Here is a 20,432-nt window from a genome sequence, read left to right as displayed (position 1 = left end):
TCTGTATTGTTAGACTCGATTAAGTACTTATTGTGTTATTTTGTGTTCTTGTAGGAAATTTTAGAGAAATAAGCCCTTGCGGCGAAATGGGCTCAAAAAGCAGTGTTTTACACCCCGGAGAAATTTACCGTAGGCACCCCAGAAATGCACCGGAAGCGTCCCAGAAATGTCCCGGAGGAACCCATAAAAATTACTATTTCCACCCCAACTGATATTTGCACCCCAGCACTCTGGATAAGGGGCACCTTCTTCAACAATTTGAATTTGTGTTTTTGGCCGGAAATGAAGTTTTCAACTGGCATAATTTTGATTGTCAAAATGAATGGGTTAGAGTGCGATTCAATCGCTGAAAATTGGCAGAAAGATGTGATTTGGCATAAGGAACAAAGTTTGGGTGTCGAATTTGATCGGAATCGGCTGGAAATATCGATTTGATTCTCGAGCTCAAAACAGAGCTACACGGACAGAACACACCCTGTACACGCTGTTGTGTGTGTTTTGGCTATGCATGGAAGTGATTAAGGGACGTTCGACGACTTACTAGGTGTGGGAGAGCTGAATTGGAGTGTGCAGAACCAATTCTAACGTGTGACAGAGTTAATTTTGGAAATTTTCGTTATTATTGGCAGCCGAGAATATTTGGATTAAATGGAGAATATATGCAATCAATGGTCGGATTTTTGGCTCCAATTCACTATAAATACAAGGCAAAACAGTTTGGGAAAGGTTGTCGAGAGTTTTGGGAGCTAGGGAGAGCTAGAGAAGACGAAATCAGAGTTTAACAAAACTCTGTTGCTGCTGCTGATGAACACCAAGAACACGAAGAACGGACTCGCTAGGGCAGTCGTTTATGAACAGTGTCTAAGACGCGCAGCGGTGGGTCGCAGCGCAGTCTAAATATCAGCAGCACCTGTCTCTTATCGTTCTTTTGTGACGCCTTCTGTTGGTCGTACATTCACTGTTTTACTCATTTTTATCATTTTAATCAACTTTTGAGCAACATACATGTATTTTGAGATTATGATTAATATGAGAAGCTAAATCCCAACACTGGGGCGATGGAGGAAGCCTTATTTCACACTTGGGTAATTATATTTAATTCTTTTCATGACTTTTGCATTAATTTTAATTGAAATTATGATTTAAATTAATTAGTTGTGATTTGATTTGATGGGTCATGCTTAGCTTAGATGATTTGATGTCCCATGCTTAACATTTACACCTAATATTTTGAGAATCTATCTTGGCAATAAATTAGAGTCGATATATTTAATATATTTTTCGAGCTATTATTGATAAAAGAATTATTATTTGAACCTTAAGAAATGAATTTGGCGGAATCCTAGTCCCAGTACCTCTCGCCCATTGTTAATATTTTTGTATATATTTTTGTTTTAAAAATCTATTCAAGTCCGAGAAACGAAAAGCCTTACTTATCGCAATATTATTACTACAACACTTATCTATCATTAAAAGTGTATTATATCTCCTACTCTTGAGACAAAGTAGTATAAGTATGATAGTTTTCATACATACACATTTGCTATTTCGAGCCGAGTTTACTCGCCTATCTTTTTCTCGAAATATGTGTTGGTAAGATTTCGCTTTAACCATTTTCATCTTTACCCGTGACGAAAGTCATGATGACGTTTCAATCTTAAAAATAGCTTTGATGACGATAGTCGTTAATAACTATTGTTATAACATTATAGAAGAATGTTCCAATGATTGAAATGTAGAGTTGAGATTACTGTCTATGGATATAAGCATATATAGTGTGTTCGCACATTAGTGTATAAATCCATGTGCCGGATGCCAAGTGCGTGCATATGTATGCATGCGGTATTGGTGAAGGAGACAGGTTGAGTACGCGTACCCGTACACGTACCCACGTAAGTTTTCATACCGAAAATTTCTGCTGGAGTTTGTAAGTTTGCAAACTAGTAAACCATTCACCTTAGGTACGCGTACTCACGGAAGTTTTCGAACCGAAAATTTCTGCTGAGTTTGTAAACTCAAATCCGATAGCTAAGGTACGCATACCCGTACGCGTACTCAAGCTGGTGATATCTCAAATCGGTAGTTCATGAACTTAAAACAATAAATTATAAGGAATGCAATCTTTGCAAACTGTGGCTATATTGTTCATAAATTGATTCAAGTGGATCAAAACGATTTTGTTTCAATTGTGTCTATGAATAAAGACCTAAGCAATTGAACAACTCTTCAACTAGTTCTTATGAGTCATTTGAACTAGTTATGAGAAAGATAAATACGGTTAATATGAAAGTGCTCATATGGCTAACCATTGGTTAACTATTTGTGAACCAACTAAGTGTACACGTTTAGGTACGGTTACTCAAACCTAAATGAATACATTTCATTTGTGTGTGTGACAAGCTAAGTTTCGATCTAACGGTTGAAAGATATTAGCTTGGTGGAATCAGGTTTTTTATCTAATAGTGAATATTGAATGCTTTGTTACCAAGGTAACTTAGATTGCAAACCCTGATTTGAAAACTATATAAAGGAGACATCTAGCATTTGGAAAAACTAATCCCCACACCTCATGTGTGATACTAGTTGGTTTGCTAGAATCGATTCTACTTTAACCTTAGGTTTCTTCTCGAGACCCTGTAGGTTAACGACTGAAAGAATTCATTGGGATTGTGAAGCCAGACGAAAATACTTTTCTTGTAGTTGAGCGATCTTAACTTGCCATTTTCTATCGTACGAGTTCAAATGAATAATTGGCTTAAGATTATATCTCTGATAGGGCAAGATAAAAAGAAACCACAAACATCTTCGTCTCATCGTTTGTGATTCCACAATATCTAGTTTCGCTACCATATGATTTAGATTATTGTGAGGTGATTTATAACACTAGGATGTTCTTCAGAAATATAAGTCTGGTTCATCAATTGGTTCTTGTTCACCTTGATTTATCAAAAAACGGAACAAAAACTCTTGGGTATTTCTGTGGGAAATAGATTTATTCAATTCTATAGACTTTTCTGTGTGAGACAGATTTGTTTATCAAGTCTTCGACTTTGGGTCATAGCAACTCTTAGTTGTGGGTGAGATCAGCTAAGGGAATCAAGTGCGTAGTATCCTGCTGGGATCAGAGACGTAAGGAGCGCAACCGTATCTTGAATCAGTGTGAGATTGATTAGGGTTCAACTAAAGTCCAGACCGAAGTTAGTTTGTAGTAGGCTAGTGTATGTAGCGGCTTAATACAATGTGGTGTTCAATCTGGACTAGGTTTCGGGGATTTTCTGCATTTTCGGTTTCCTCGTTAACAAAACTTCTGGTGTCTGTGTTATTTCTATTCCGCATTATATTTTGTTATATAATTGAAATATCACATGTTGTGCGTTGTATCGATCAATTGTGTAATCCAACCTTTGGTTGTTGATTGGAAATTGATTGATCCTTGGATATTGGTCTTTGGTACCATCCAAGTTTTTATCCTTGTATTTGATAAAGACTCGCAGATTTCTATTTGCTTGAGTAAAGATCAAATCAAGAGATTGAGATATTAACTCCTCGATATACTTTTTTCTAGATTGAGTCTGACTGTCTAGTTGATTCTCTAGAAAGTATATTGGAATTAGTCCATACAGATTGCTAATCGAAATATTGGGTGAGGTTGTTGTACCCCGCATTTTCATTGTCTACCTGCTGCTACTATGTGAGGTTTATGGCTCGCGAGGAATAATAGAATTTTGAAAAGCAAATCCGTTCTTTATGGGAAGTAAGCACCATCATCAATGCTCAGATTCTCTCTTGGGTGATCTCCGCCAAGTAGTGGCTTATTAATTGAATGCAATGTTCACAGTAGGGATCATCAGTTTCAATTGTCTATATTTAATTTTTTGATTTTGTTCTCCTCTTCATTTACCCGTTCTCTTCTTTCTTTGATTTTTTGTCGTGTGTTTCTTTATATCTTGTAAATGGTTGCACATGAATAAAATTTCGTTTTCGACCACAAAAAAAGTGGTGTGTAATTACAGAAGTATGGCATGCTGGGTTGAAAAGGTTGAAACGGTTCTTGAAGGATCTGTTATAAAAGGATGAACATTACCGGTAAAGATGGTCTATAAATTATGCTAAGAATATTAGTTGTATGATTGATAAAAACATTGAATGAGAAATCCCCATTAAATAACATTTGGGACGACTTTTTGATCGAAATATTCATCTAGCTCACGGTCGAAGGTATTGTCTGGACAACGAACGTTGTTATATACTCGCTTAAAATATGAAATGAGGTTCCAATCACCGTAGGACCACTATCTGAGGAGAATAAAAAGGGGGAAAACAACTAAGTAAGCTCCTAGTCCAAAGATTATAGCTAAGTTTAACAACTAGAAAAGAGTGTTGGAATATTTTCAACGCCGCTAACCAAAGGGGGGTCCTGGGGGGCATCGCCCCCCAGGCTGTGGTCGACCTGACAGGTCAGGTCGTGGGGGTCCAGGGGAGACCGCCCCTGGTGGGGGTTTCAAGGGGGCAACACCCCCGGAAGAATTTTTTGAACTAACGGTTTTATTTGGCCGATAAAAGCCTGTTCGAAAATTTCGAATCCAAAAGACACCATTGATGTCTGTTGATGAAGGAACCTGACGTTTCGTGAATAGAAACCTGTTGGCGAATAAAAACCTATTCCCAACAGGTGCAAAACCCTTTATAAATAGCTTCTCCCAGTTTCGTTTAAGATATAAGAAAAATCAATCTGTTTTCTCTGTTTCAAAAAGCATCATCAGAAATCAGAAATCTCTTTGTGTGTTCTTGATTGAATCAAGGGGTACAAACCTTGAATTCAGTTTTCGTTGCAGGGCTTTCATTGTATCCTGAAGGCAATATTTCGCATACCTGTTGTAATCGCCAATTGTTATTGGGAGGGTAGAAATATTTGTCTAAAAGAAATTTATACAAGCCTTGAAAGTTTTGGAGTGCAACACTTTCTTCTCTGATTCATTCATCCTTTGTGAAACCCAATTTTTTCCAACAAAGAGTGGTGAGAGGAATAAAATTTACTCTCAATAGCTAATATTTGTACGCTCGGTCATGACGTAATTTGACGTCTTTTCGAGGCTGGTTTCTGATAACTTTCGTATTATAGTGGCACACCTTTGGAAGTAATTTTATCCCTATCATTTTGTTTTTTTTCGTGATTATTGGATGGAAAATTTCTTGTTTGGTCCTAGGCCCATATAGTTATTTATAGTAGGGTCCAACCGGAATTTTTTTTTATCCGGAGGTCCAAAATTAATTAAAACATGGAAATGTCCATAATGCCCATTACTACCAAACGTGTGTGTCTACACTGCTTACAAATTTGAGTACATATCTGGTACACTGCTTAAAAATTCGAGTACATATTTGCTACACTGCTTACAAATTTGAGTACATATCTGTCTGAGTACATATCTGTCGGACTGCTTACAAATCCGATTATATATCTGAATGCTTACAAATTCGAGTACATATTTGTTGCACTGCTTCCAGGTAGAGTACAAATATGTAAGAATCAATGATAAATAAATTAGAAAACGTATTACATCACATACATTTTAGGATCATACAATGTAGCAACCCAACCTTCTATGTTCCTCCAAATCCATTTGCAGCACACCTTCTTTCAAACACACGTCACAACCAATTTGTAACTTCATCAAGACCACCACCGATTTCACAAGCTTGCAAATCTGAACCAACAACAACTCATGTTCATATCATTCAAAATCTGTCATTTCTTGCAATAAGTTCTGAACTGCAGCTCCAGATCATCTCCATATCCAATTCCAGTACTGAATCAAACGTAACAAAGAGCATCTATTTCAGTATTTCATATACGTACTGAATCAAACATAACAAGGAGCACTTCCTATGAGTATGCGATATATGTACTGAAGATTCATGAACTACAAATCAACAGTATGACAACAACAGGTGACATATCTATGAAAAATAAGAGAATCGAAAGACATATTACAGTATTTTACATAAGTACTGAAGGGTAAGACTAAAAAAGGAGCAAAAACACAGCAAATAGCACTTCCTATCAGTATTATACATACATACTCATGGATCGAACCAAAAAAATTGGAAAAACTTCAAATAAAACAAAATTAGAAGAGTTTTGTATCAGTACGCCATATATGTACTGTCAATTCATACACGAAAAACAACTGTAACAAACCTAAAAAATGTTATAATGTTGAACCAATGATAAATCACAAATAACCGCTACAGTTTTAGTTACCTGTAACCCTGGGAAAACAGCATTGTTAATCGCAGATTCCATATCAACCCAAAGAACATGATCTTTCTTGAAGAAAATCATGCCACCTATGGGACCTCGTAACGACTGCAAATTGAAACAGAAGACATAGTAAACAACATGACCCTTGAACCTAAACCAATAAAAACAAATGCTGCTTGTGTTGGTGTCAGTAGTTGCAGTCTTGCAGACTTCATGAATGGGACTAGGTGTACCTTGTGTGGTGGATGTTACAACATCACAGTATTAAAATGGGTCGGCAAGTACAGATGCAGCAACGAGACCACTTATATGAGCCATATCCATCATGAGAAAAGCCCCAACAGAATCTGCAATCTTTAAGAAACATAGCAGGAAAGGGAATTAGGTGTGCGTAATGGGTTAATTAGTCTGATTCTCTGATCACTAAGAATCACAACTGTTGACAATCAAAAGATATGTGTATACCTTTCTCATTCGAGGATAATTGAAATCACGAGGATAAGCACTAGCACCAACAATGATAAGTTTTGGTCGAAAGAGGGTGGCAGTTTTCTCAAGCATATCATAATCAATAAGGCCTGCAAGTGAATTTGGTAATGAATGCAAATTATCAACGAATTATAAATGAACAACAATAGACCACATAGTCATTACACAATATAAGAATGCAGAGCAGCACCTGTTGATTCATCAAGACCGTAGGGCATCGATTCAAAATAAATCGAAGTCCCAGATAACCGTCTTTTAGGAGTCATAAATCCATGTGACAAGTGACCTCCATGAGGAAGATCCAGACCCTGTGCCAGTTACATGAACAAATTAATACAACCCCATATTTTGAAAGGAGAGTTGATTACATCCCTTAGGGATTCAAAACTGATTTCAAAAAATTGGAGAGAAAGAGAAAGAGGCCTCAACTTACCATAATACGGTCATGTGGGTTGAGAAGTGCAGTGTAAACTTCAAAGTTAGCAGGAGAACCAGACAGAGGTTGGACATTAACTCCCCATTTCTTTGGGTCTAAGTGAAATGCAGCCAAAGCCCTTTGTTGACGAAGTGTCTCTAGCTCATCAATGTACTCATTGCCACCATAGTACCTACATTGCAGAATGAAATGATCAAATGCATTTCAATACAAATACAGGGAAAAAATACAACATTAAGCACCATCTTTACCTTTTACCATGAAGCCCTTCTGAATACTTGTTTGTGAGACAAGAACCCACAGCTTCCATCACTTCGCGAGATGTAAAATTCTCTGAAGCAATGAGCTCCAAGCTGTTAAACTGACGATTCTTCTCACTATCAATTATTGAACATACTTCAGGGTCTGCCTAACTTGAGAAGGTAATCTATCCGCGGTAGTAGTACCCAACTTGGGGAAAAAAGTTGAAGAACCTTTAGTAAAAAGATTGGGTTGTTTTACAGCAGCACCCATTATTGCAGCTCCACTGTATGCCTGCATCTTCTTCACTTCTCCTTAAACATAACAAGGAGCACTTCCTATGAGTATGCGATATATGTACTGAAGATTCATGAACTACAAATCAACAGTATGACAACAACAGGTGACAGATCTATGAAAAATAAGAGAATCGAAAGACATATTACAGTATTTCACATAAGTATTGAAGGGTAAGACTAAAAAAGGAGCAAAAACACAGCAAATAGCACTTCCTATCAGTATTATACATACATACTCATGGATCGAACCAAAAAAATTGGAAAAACTTCAAATAAAACAAAATTAGAAGAGTTTTATATCAGTACGCCATATGTGTACTGTCAATTCATACACGAAAAACAACTGTAACAAACCTAAAAACCATAAAAGCGTCAATCAAATCGATTTGATTATCAGAATACAATCAAAAAAACAAATCAAAAGAAGAAAACCGAACAAAATAATCAAACAAGATGATTAGAAAGCATACCTGGAAACAGAAAAAAAATATTCTCCTGGTAAATCATAAGAATTTTATATTAGTACACCAAATATGTACTGTCAATTCATACACAAAAACAAACTGTAAAAAACCTGAAAACATAAAAACGTCAGGAAAATCAATTTCATCTTCATAATACAATCAATAGAAGAAAAACGAAAAAAATAATCAAAGAAGATGATAAGAAAACATACATGGAAACACAACAAATCTTCTTGTCGTAAGTCATAACGATGCATCTTCTTCTTCTTCTTTATTCAAAATAAGCTAGGTTTCTGTCAATACAGGATATACGTACTGTTGTTTCATACAAAAAAACAAATCTAAAAACAACATAATGGAACTAGTTAGATCAAATCTAATAACGAAATGAACCAAAAACGTGATTATTCATCTAGGTCTAGTAAATAATCAAGAAATCAAGCATGGAACTAGTTAGATCAAATCTAATAACGAAATGAACCAAAAATGTGATTATTCATCTAGATCTAGTAAATAATCAAGAAATCAAACATGGAGATCAAAATCTTAATCAAACATTACAACGATTAGACCATGGATCGAACAAAAAAACTGGAAAAACTTCGAATAAAACTTGCAGAGCTCGAACAAAAAATCGTTGTGATGATTAATATCGTAAGAACAAAAAATCTACCTACCGATTACACTTGCAGAGATCGAACTCATGAATCGAACAAGGACCTCAAATAATCTTCACTTACAGAGCTCTTCTCTGAAAACATAAATTGAGAGAATGAAAAAGAAACGAACGTGTTTCTTAGCTTAAAAAAACTTGCGGGTGTTTTGGGAATTATGATAATACGTCACATGTGTCCCGCACGTGTACAGGACCTAGGCTTAAAAAATTAGGTCCAGTTTCATGTTTTCTTTTAATTATGGACCTATGCTTACTGGGCTTTAGTGGGTGGACCTGCCATTAACTAAGACTACCATAATAGTACCTATTGGTAATTCCTACTTATTGGATACACGTTTTTTAGACCAAGATCATGACCAGATGGAATTCTCTCAGCATGTAACAATAATTCATCGACATCGAATTTCTCCAGGACTTAGGAATTCAAGGATCTATATGGTAATTTTCTTAAGTTTTACTTTATCACAACATAGTGCGGCAAATTCTTAATGGGCCGGTGGAATCTCACCTTTTACCCGGCTATTGCTCTAGCTATTTCTTGTCTCCTTCAAGTTGTATATATATTTATTTATTTTTATTTTATTTAAAGAGTCTCATTGTAATATCTTAAGTTAGTTTAAATACCTAAAATCTGAGAGAGGTTAGAAGTGAGATTCTAGGGTTTCTGAAAGCGGGTTACGGGAGGTTGAGCACGAACAATCTCTGCCTAAACCATGCACAGTGACCGTTCAAAGGATGCTTCAGTCACATGGAAGAGTTTTAGGTATGGTCTTAGGGAGGAAACATACGAAGAGGAAGAGATCAGAGAATTATAGGGTTTGAAGAAGAATTGCTCTGAGAGGTTATGAGAAATATGATGATAGTTTCGAGAAATATAGGACCTATTTATAGATAAATTCTCTAATCTTAGGTCGGTGAAGATAAGGATTGCTTTTCCTGCCGTGCGGAGCAATTCTCTCGTCTCTTCAGGAATAGATAATAAACTAGGTTGAGTTTATCTCATTATTCCACCGCCTTTACTCTCTTCTGCGGTGAGAAAGAAGTTGGGTATTTCTCACACGTGTCGTAGACTGCCATACCAAAACCCTAATTATTATCCCCAATTTGTATGAAATTGAGTCAGCCTTTGTGATTATGTGTTAAGAGAGAGAAATATTCTCTTTATCCGAGTTGGCCAAGATAGATATATATATTCTATGATTTGTAAGAATGACTAGGATGAGTCACGTGAAAAGGCATGGGATGCCTCGGAATTCATGTGGAGAGTCTAAAAGGAGACTCGATTCCTACATGAGGCTCGTTCCTATGATGGGGAATATTCAAAGATATCCCGAGAGATGTGAATTTCTCTGAGATTTTGACGGGAGATGTGAATCTCTCCGAGATTTTGAGGAGAGATGTGAATCTCTCGGAGATTTTGCAGACGGATCCAAGTCTCTATGTGGTCAAATGTGACTCGTCTTGAAGAGAGGAAATGGCTTTGTACGCCCGATTAATGTCTCCGTGAGATTTCGGCTTACTTGTCTTTAACCAGCGTATCTTGCAAAGATATGCTAGGAATCAATTGTGCGTCCGTATTTATGGGGCCGATATGACCAGTGTATATCGGAAGGATGTTTATAGGAATCTTTCAAAAGGCCCTGAGGCAGAATAACCAGCGTATCTCGCGGTAATGTCTTAGGAATTATTCGGAAACCTCAGTATGTGGAGTCATATCCTAGAGTAGACATGACCAGTGTATCTCGCGATGATGTACTAGGAATCAGTTCTTGAGCTCCAATAGGGTGAGTCGTGCTTATATTAGACATGTATGTCTCCGCTCTGGATCATAAGTCTGTTGGGGACGTTTTTATGCATCTACAGAGCCTACGTGACCAGCAGTATCTTGCAGGGATGTATACTAGGAATCATGGCATCACAATCAGCTGCGTCTCACGAAGACATGCTGGAATTTGTTGTTGTTCTGGTTCATAAGTCTGTCGGGGACGTTTTACGCTCTATAGAACCTACGTGACCAGCAGTATCTCGTCGAGGATGTGCGCTAGGAATCACGACCATCAGTGTCTCGCGGGGACGTATACTAGTTTTCGTGGCTATGAGTGCCTTGAGGACCAAGGACTCAATCTCTCCCATGAGAGATTAATTTTGTCTATGGTCTTGAAATGACACTTTTTGCCCCTTATCCAAATTTCACCATCTACAGTTAGGTTATGTCTTCTGGTTAGCTTTTCCTTTTGTGATTTAATGTTAGCTAAGATCTTTTTTCTAGTGTTTAGTATAGGTTGATACTAGGACAATATTTGGGTAGTTTTCTTGCTCTATCTCTGAATTGTAAAGTTATTTAGATACCTACATCTAGATAGCTCCAAAAAAAATAAAAAATAAAGATTCAAGCTAGAAAAAAAGGAGATAGAAAAATAACGTGCGAACATTGCACATCAGCATCTGAACTCGGCACTTCAGATCAATCGTATCGAAAATCACTCCCAACAACCAAGTTCCACCCGGCAATGTCGTCTACCTAAAAAATACAGCTTTATTTGTGGAAAGCTTTGAACGAGGGCCTTTCGACCCTCGACACTTTGAACCATATCCAAATTACCAAGAACAACATCTACTCCTGATGCAATTCTGATTTGGAGACCGTTGCTCACATTCTACTTCACCATCAAGTTGCTGAAGAATCTAGGCATTCCGATACAATTGTAACCGATGAATCTTTTGGTATCTTGTGCCTCGTGTAATAGCTTTTCAATAGTTTAATAAATTTCATGCTTTAAAAAAAATCGAAAATAAAATTACGCCTATTAGCCTACCATCAAATAAAATACATGAAACAAAAAATTATTTAATCATTTTAAATAAATAAAATTTTGGAAAAGTAAATTAAATTCCTTCCTTGAAGTTTGAACAGCCCAGCCCCTAAGAAAGCGTTTTTGGTGGTGGATGGGCTTTGGTGACCCAGTTAGTAAGGCCTGTGTGGCCTAAATATATCAAGCCCAAGGCATCGGTGGATCTTAAAAGTTTTATGCGGTGAAACGAATGCTCCACGTACACCAGATTATAGCTTCACAGTCACGCACGAATCGAGATGATATAAAGAAGGCAGTCGCCAGTAGCAGCGATACTCGACTAAAACGAAATTACAGTGAAGAAAGCGATCAAAACAAACAAGTCGGAAAGAAGATGGGAATCGAGAAGGAATTATTAAGAGCAGGCAATGGTCCAAAACCCGTCGCTGGTCAGACTGTCACTGTACACTGCACTGGATTTGGTAGCATTACTAAACCCTAATTCTATCTCTTTCACTCCTCTTTGTATTCCATCTTTTACTTGTTGTGTTTGTTTCTGGTTCAGATAGATTTTGATAAATTCGTACTCGGACAGTGTAGTTGTTATGGTTATTGTTTATTTACTTGGATCCGGTTGAAATTTGTGGAATATGATCTTATTTTAGGGTTTTAAACTGTTTATGTGTCAATCGGAGAACAATCTAGAAATCTGAAACTCGGGATTGAGAAAGGAATATTTGAGGATGAAGGTGGTGTTTGTGTGTTTATTTTTGGGTAATTAATGTATTGGGCAACATTGAAAACTAGATTGCTGAATAGAGCTCTACCCTTTGCAGCGATGCTTGCTGTAGAAGGTTTTTGCTGCACGCCACATTTTTAAGTTACCATGATGTCCTATCTCATATTTTCCTATACCTTACATTGAGCTGATTGATGTGATCTGAGGTCTAATCTTGGAGAGTTTGATTTAGACATGTATATCATGAATGGTGTATAAACTATAGCAATCCACGATGTGCATGCATTCAACTAGTTTAGTCAATGTCTAAATTAATTGTTGTTGTGTTATTATCCTTTTAGGTTTGTGTTGTCTTTATGTTTGAGGCTGATTCAGGTTTTAGGGGTACTTTAACTGATCCTTCATAAAGGTGGGAAAAAAAATTCCACTAAAAGCATTGATAGGAAAAAGCTTGGAGAAGAAGGGTTTAATTTTCCGGTTTAGGGTCCTTGGCATCTCAATCTAAAGCATTTTACTCCTTCTAGCTTTCTTTTTCTTTTCTGTTAGATAGCATTGAGGCTTCTCCTTGATCGATGAATATAAAAGCATTAATGGAGCATGAAAATTATTTGCAGTAATGGGTTGTTGGGTGTTGACTTCAGTCTCCTGCATGATGCTTTTTGTCTGACAAATTGATAACATTTGTTGATTAATCAAGGGATGTGGATTGGGAGTTTCTAAGAAAATCATGAAATGTATGAGTGCTTATGTGTATTGTGTTTTTTGGGTTTGTTAAAGTTTAACCTGTGAGGACATTTTTGGTTCCCACCCATCTTTACTGTATGAAATGCGAGTCTTATTTTGTTTTATCTATTGCAGGTAAGAACCGCGATATGAGTGCAAAGTTTTGGAGGTTAGAATTGCTACCTTTCCTGGTTTCAACTAAAGATTCATTAAGTTCTATGATATCTTTAATTTCCTAATATGACTTGGTTACTTCTTTTTATTAGCACAAAAGATCCTGGGCAAACTCCTTTCACATTTAAGATTGGTCATGGTTTGGTTATAAAAGGTAACTTTACTCTATATGTAACTTTTTTATTTTTATTTGTTTTGACATGCTAGAAAAGTGGCACATATTACTTACTGCATTCAACATACTTCTTCATTGTGCTCTGTCTGTTTTTCAATGATATCTGGTGTAGCATAGCTTTTTACATCTTGATTCTCTTTTCAGGAAACTTATATTTTCCTCAATATACTTGAATGGGTGTTAAGTGTTATTTTTTTTCAAGTTCATATGCTTGCAAGTTTGCATATGCACAGTGAATCTGTGAAGATGTTTAGTTTCTCAACAAAAACAAAATATGTCACGTTTACTTATGATGTCCACGAATTAATAAGCATTTGATTTTTCTTACTGATAAACCTGCTGCATCAATGGCAATGATGATAAAAAAAAGTTTGAAGGCATAAAAGATTAAGCAGGTCATTTGTTTGTGACATTGGTAGCCAAGTGCAGATGAACTGGATTCTTGCGCGCATGTGTTTTGTCCCAAACCCCATTAACTGAATAATTTGCACTTTGCATGCAAAATTATTGAACAGTAGTACATGTCTTGGGTTATATGGCCAAGATGGAGAATGTTAGTTGCCGGCCACAAACCATGGCCCAAATCCCACATTGCAAGTTTGTGCAATAAAAATATGAGGCGGTGGAGAATTGAACTGGCTATATCTCTACAGTTCAATCCCGTTGGATCATGGTCTTTGGACCAAATCTAACATTCTATCACTTGGTCTATATGACATATGGACAAACATCGAATAAAACCTTTTCAAATTGGATGATTAAACTCATTAAAGGGTTGTGACAAAACATGCATATCCACATTTTTTACTAACAGTCCAGTCCGTTAATATTCCAGCATAATGTCATAATTAGGCGATTTACTAGTGAGTCATAGTGGTTGTATGAAATGGGGTTGTTGAGTAATGTTAAGTTTATGTGGGTGAAATCTTTATGGTAGCAGTTGTGTGTTATGGTTATAGGTAGACGTAGATGTTGTCATTGTATAAAAACTGAATTGTGCAAAACAAGAAGTCAATATAGTAAAGAAGGAACCCTTTAGAATAATACCTAAAACAACAGTTGATAAGCTTTATGTCTTCTTCTCGATGTAACATACTGAAATATTGTGATGAAACTATGGATATCCAATGGTCAGGCCCAGAGCAAATCCAAAAGCGCAACTAGGCTATCCATTACAAACTGAAAAGAACACTTGAACCCAGAAAATGAACCACAATTATGTCGAAGATGATGGATTTTTTAAAACAGATGACACTTGACTATCTAAGAGGGAATCTCTCTATCGAGGCTTAAAAATTCGTGTGTGCATCGTTGATGTTATGGGATACTTAATTTTTGCGTTGAACTCTATTTTTTTGATGTGTTCCGCATGCCAAAATGCTGCATCCATTAAATAGTTGGCTCTTGTTTTCCATTGTAGGGTGGGACGAAGGTGTTATGGGCATGCAAGTAGGAGAAGTTGCTCGTCTCCAGGTAATTATTTCTGGTTTCATGCTTTTGTGAGGGAAATTTTCTCTTTGTAATTGTTTAACCAATGCCTTCTTAAATTTTCTGACGAGTGAATGCATGTATTTGCTTATTTCAGTGCACTCCTGACTATGCGTATGGTGCAAGTGGATTTCCAGCATGGGGAATCGAAGCCAACTCACCCCTGATTTTTGAGATTGAAGTTTTAAGCGTAAAGTAAAAGATGGGGTAAATGGTAACTATCCACAAAAATATTTTCGTACAATCTTAATTACAACAGTATCTTAACAGTTTGTGGTTAAATGGTGTTTGGCTTCAGTTTTATGCTTGAAATTATGTTTCCGCAGGATTCTGAGCTCTACAATTCCATTATATAATTATCTTATTTAGTACTTGTGTTTTTCTCAGTTAGGTATGTAGTTTTTGAAACAATGACCTTTCGTTTCATGTAGTTTGGTGGGGATGGCTGAACTTAATGTGCCCATAACACATTATTTTGGCCGAACTTAATGTGCAACGTACACATTATTTTTTACGGTGATTGAACTTTATGCCTAATTTTGCACAACGTAACATTCTCTTAAAGTGTTGCAATTGAGCTGGCCGAACCACCAAGTAGGCAAGACGATTCAAAAGTGGTAACACTACCTAAGATGTAGATGTGGGAGCTGCATAGGACTGTAAACTAGTACTGTCAACTCAAGTTCTTCCATTCCAAACAAACAAATAATTTGCATCCACAAAATCTGGTCCTTAAGCTACCTTATGGAAGGCATAATTTGGTAAAGTACACTTGGCTGAAAATTTTTATGGATATTTTAGAGGCACGCCAATATTTGAAAAATTAGCAGTAAAGATTTGGTTGCTGAGTTCAAGGCTTTTTGGTCAGATAATGCCTAGTCTTGTACATACTTGACTAGGTAGTGTATGGGAATGCTTAGATCAACTTACAAACTTTAGAGTCAACCTATTCTTTTGAGTTTTGGCTAATGAAAATTTCATTTTGCTTACATACTGGCGTGGCATATTGAAGAAGAAGTGGTTGACAGACTAAGAGTCGAACTAGAATGTAGATGGTTGTTGAACTGTATAAAGGTTATTAGAGGGAAAAGGAAGATCATGTGACTTTTAGCCTTCAATTTAAAGGTCGCCAACTTGGACTATTTTAAGTCCCATACGCCTTTGTCTATGGTCAAGTTTAACTAAAGACCTGAGTCAATAAAATCCCACCTTTCTCAATCCGACGACATGTTACTATTACTGCAGTAGCAGCGAACCTGCACCATATGCCAACTTTAGTGAGTAATTGCCAAGTTGTCGAGTGACTCAAGTTGATGAAATAAGACTGCGGTTGCAGTTTCGTTGTGTAGGAATCTAATTAGTTCCCATTATTTTAGCTAGAACCAATAGTTAGCCTCTTCCTCATAAGTCGCAGCCAACCGCTGCTTTAAAAACCAAAATCCTTCCGGTCTTACCCCTAGAATACGATTAGGGATTTGGGGTCCCGACTCCCGACTTTGTTAACCTTAGCAGCTTTAGCCCTAAAGTTGGATATTCCATCAAGCATTTGTTAACCCACGTTAATTGAATCTATGATCCTCGTATTTATTTTGAGTGATTCTAAACTGATTGAGCAATACCCTGAATAGACTTTTAAGAGAGAATCCCATGATGTTTTGAGAATGCGTTTTATCATGGGAAAAATATTGTTTGGTCCTTTTTTAGGTGGGCCCGTGTCTGTTTAGTCCTTTGGGAAAACGTCTTTATTGTTTGGTCCATAATAATTTAAAAATATAAAACAGATAAAATTACCCTTCCGTGTTAATTTTTACTTATTTTTTTTGTAACAGTTCATTCGTCAAAATGAACTCCTGTTAATTTCTACTTATTATTTCAGAAAACATATAACCCAGAGTTCATTCCAGAAAATGAACTTCATATAAAACCTAAAAAAACAGAGTTCATTCCAGAAATGAACTCCATATAAAAACCTAAAAAAAACAGAGTTCATTCCAGAAATGAACTCCATATAAAAACCTAAAAAAAAACAGAGTTCATTCCAGAAATGAACTCCATATAAAAACCTAAAAAAAACCCAGAGTTCATTCCAGAAATGAACTCCATATAAAAACCTAAAAAAACAGAGTTCATTCCAGAAATGAACTCCATATAAAAACCTAAAAAAAACAGAGTTCATTTCAGAAATGAACTCCATATAAAACCTAAAAAAATAGAGTTCATTCCAGAAATGAACTCCATATAAAAACCTAAAAAAAAAGAGTTCATTTATGAAATGAACTGCAGCAGCATCTTCTTCATCGTCTTCGTCGTCTTCAACAATAGCAGAAATAAATTCTTCGTCATCTTCAATAACAGCAGCAACAATGAACTTCATCAAAATCATCGTCTTCATTCATCTTCAACAACAACAACAACAAAAACGACGAAAAAACACATAAATCTTCATCTTCTTCGTCATCATCTTCAACATGAGTTCATCTTCGATTTTTATAATCAAATCAAGATTTTCGTACTCAAAAATCAAAATCTTTGTAATCAAAAACCAAATCGGTCTCTATAGTCAAATCAAATCAAATCAATCTTTAAAAATAAATCTTCATCTTTAATCTTCAACAGTAGCAGCCGAAAGAAAAAAGAGAAAGAAAAAAGAAGAAGAAAAAAAAAGTAGATCTGGAAAAATAGAGGTGAGAGAAAATAAATCTGAAAATTATTCTCTTCTCTCTTAATAATGAGTATACATATGATCCCAATTAAAAGGATATTTCTGCCACTACCATTTGACAATTACATCATCCATGACATCATCCTGCGTGGGTATTGTCCATCCCAGGACCAAATCATTATTTCTAGGACCAAACTATAATTTATATTTACAAAAAAGACCAAACAGACAATTGACTAGGTCAATTGGACTAGACTCGCTCTAATATATTATTCCTATGACTATATGGTATTTCCTAGTTTTATCATTGAGATATGTGATGGGCTAAAGTGGGATTCAATTTTCTTACACGATAGTTTGCTCGACAAACAACATACGAACCCCTAACTTCTCAGTGTACATCCGGTCGAACAGAAGAAAAAAAAACAGTGATAATAGCACGTTGTCTGAGCCTCTTATTACGAAGAACATTCTTTAGTTGTGGGAAGACAACATTCTTTGCATTCTTTTGTTAGTTTCTTCTGCTCGTATGTTTTCTTTATGTTGTTTGGTTGTTCAGTAGTGTATCAATCTTGATTAGCACATAAAAAAAAGGTGGTTCTTCAAGTGTGTTATGTGTCCAATGGTTATTGTATGTGTTTACTAGGTGGCAAAACTAACAAGACATCCTCATTCCAAAAAAAAAAAACTCGGGGGGCGAAACATATTAATATTGTGATTTTTTTTCCTTCTTTTTTTAATGTATAAATTTTTTTTTAGTAATTTTTTAAAATAAGTATGATTAATAATCTGTTATTTTTAAAGAACTTTTTTTTTTTGTAAAAACTAATCAAAGATGGTCCGTCAAGAAAATGGAGGGGATCCTAACGATAAATTGGGCTCCAATACCTTTTTGAATCACTATCCCTAACCCGTGACATTTTTTAGTAATTATGTAGTCTCTTAAGAGAAAACTTACTAGGACAGGTAAACTTCCTGATGGTTACTTAATATATTGGAATTGATTTTATTTAAAAAAAAGTTTACTAGGACAGATTGACTTCCTGAATGTTCACCTCCAGAAAGTTTCCCAATAATTAAAATGAATATACATCCAATATATGTGGATTTGGACGTTTATTTATTTTTCTTACACTTCCATTCAATTGGAGAAGCTCAGAGCTTTGCACCGATAGTAACACAGATTATTAATGTGGCAATTTTGACTCATACACGTTTAAACGTAGGTCAACAGCATTATCAGAAGTCAAACATTAGCAACTGGTCTATAGTCAAATACTGTACACTAGAAGCCCCCAAAGACGCGTACAGTCTAGTCTAGGTTGGCTACACAGTTTCCTCCGAGCGGCACTTCCCTAGTAAAACCTAAAATTCCACATTTCCGTTTCTTACCTTTCTTCTCTTCTCTCCAACTATAAATTCGCTTCCGCTCCAACACCTCTCCAACACCACCAAAACCCTAACTTTACATGTCTCAGAGATCAAACGTTCCCCACTCTTCTTCCATAGCTTGTAATCTCCATTCTCATCTCTTGTTTTCCACCGAAATCGACGAACCCTAATTCGATTTCAGATTTTCGAATTTTCCCCTCAAATCGAAAGAAAATCAAGAATGGGTGCGAAAGGATTTGTTGAAGGAGGCATTGCTTCCATCATAGCTGGATGTTCAACTCACCCACTTGACCTAATCAAAGTCCGAATGCAACTTCAAGGTGAATCTATCGTCCCAACAGCAACATCCCAAATCCAAGCTGCTCATCTCCGTCCAGCTTTTGCTCTGAATGCTTCATCCGCCGCCGCAACAACCGCCGTACACGCTCCGTTACCACCACCACCAGCACGTGTGGGACCCATCTCTGTCGGAATCAAAATCTTCCAGACTGAAGGAATTCCAGCACTGTTCTCAGGTGTATCAGCCACGGTACTCCGCCAAACGCTCTATTCCACTACCAGAATGGGTTTGTACGACATTCTCAAGCAGAAATGGACTGACCCGAATTCGGGTAACATGCCACTTCTAAGGAAAATTTCAGCCGGACTTATTGCTGGTGGAATTGGAGCGGCCGTGGGGAACCCTGCAGATGTCGCTATGGTTCGTATGCAAGCTGATGGCCGACTTCCTGTGGCTCAACGCCGAAACTACAAGAGTGTGGTTGACGCGATAACTCAAATGTCGAAACAAGAAGGGATTACTAGCTTATGGAGAGGATCATCTTTGACAGTGAACCGAGCAATGATAGTAACAGCGTCGCAGTTAGCATCGTATGATCAATTTAAAGAATTGATATTAGAGAAGGGTATAATGAAAGACGGACTTGGTACACATATTACAGCTAGTTTTAGTGCTGGTTTTGTTGCTGCAGTTGCATCAAACCCAATTGATGTCATTAAAACAAGGGTTATGAATATGCGAGTTGAACCTGGAGTTTCCCCACCTTATAGAGGAGCATTAGATTGTGCTGTGAAAACTATTAAGGCTGAAGGACCTATGGCTCTTTACAAGGGATTTATTCCTACTATCTCCAGACAAGGTCCATTTACTGTTGTTCTTTTTGTTACACTTGAACAAGTTCGCAAGATTCTCAAGGATTTTTGAGTATTGGTGATGCTGATGATGATATTGATGCATTAGAAGAAGAATTTAGTTACTTACTGACGCATAATTACTAAAGAAGCAGATGATAATCTTATTTTTGGATAAATTTTGAAACTTTATTTTTTGGGTCATAGTTTTTAATTATTATATGTGTAACACCAAATGAAGTTTTAATGTATTGAGAAAAGTAAAACAGAGGATTTCTGTTGAAAGA

The 20,432-nt window shown here is 36.5% G+C and overlaps 2 protein-coding genes and 1 pseudogene across 2 annotated transcripts; 2 read left to right on the top strand and 1 right to left on the bottom strand.

Moving 5' to 3' along the window:
- Window positions 1-6,271: 6,271 nt before the first annotated feature.
- LOC113286230 lies at window positions 6,272-7,593 on the bottom strand (annotated as a pseudogene).
- A 4,319-nt stretch (window positions 7,594-11,912) lies between these two features.
- LOC113289440 (peptidyl-prolyl cis-trans isomerase FKBP12-like) lies at window positions 11,913-15,333 on the top strand. Its single transcript, XM_026538691.1, has 5 exons — window positions 11,913-12,143; window positions 13,259-13,292; window positions 13,390-13,451; window positions 14,893-14,945; window positions 15,058-15,333. The coding sequence occupies exons 1-5, from the start codon at window positions 12,056-12,058 to the stop codon at window positions 15,157-15,159; spliced, it is 339 nt and encodes a 112-aa protein (XP_026394476.1). The 5' UTR covers window positions 11,913-12,055; the 3' UTR covers window positions 15,160-15,333.
- Window positions 15,334-19,003: 3,670 nt separating this feature from the next.
- On the top strand, window positions 19,004-20,432 carry LOC113289439 (mitochondrial uncoupling protein 5-like). The gene has a single exon (XM_026538690.1). It carries the CDS (start codon window positions 19,235-19,237, stop codon window positions 20,216-20,218), a length of 984 nt encoding a protein of 327 aa, XP_026394475.1. The 5' UTR covers window positions 19,004-19,234; the 3' UTR covers window positions 20,219-20,432.

This window comes from Papaver somniferum, chromosome 6 (assembly GCF_003573695.1).
Source record: "Papaver somniferum cultivar HN1 chromosome 6, ASM357369v1, whole genome shotgun sequence".
Classification (NCBI taxonomy): Eukaryota; Viridiplantae; Streptophyta; class Magnoliopsida; order Ranunculales; family Papaveraceae; genus Papaver; species Papaver somniferum.
The sequence above is the reverse complement of the archived record's forward strand: the minus strand, read 5'-3'. Positions and strand labels throughout refer to the sequence as shown.

Excerpts from the sequence above, each read along its gene's own strand:
- LOC113289440 (XM_026538691.1), top strand. The coding sequence starts at position 12,056 with ATGGGAATCGAGAAGGAATTATTAAGAGCAGGCAATGGTCCAAAACCC. Across the intron at positions 12,144-13,258 it reads TGTACACTGCACTGGATTTG|GTAAGAACCGCGATATGAGT; the intron begins GTAGCATTACTA and ends TATCTATTGCAG. Across the intron at positions 13,293-13,389 it reads ATGAGTGCAAAGTTTTGGAG|CACAAAAGATCCTGGGCAAA; the intron begins GTTAGAATTGCT and ends TCTTTTTATTAG.
- LOC113289439 (XM_026538690.1), top strand. The coding sequence starts at position 19,235 with ATGGGTGCGAAAGGATTTGTTGAAGGAGGCATTGCTTCCATCATAGCT.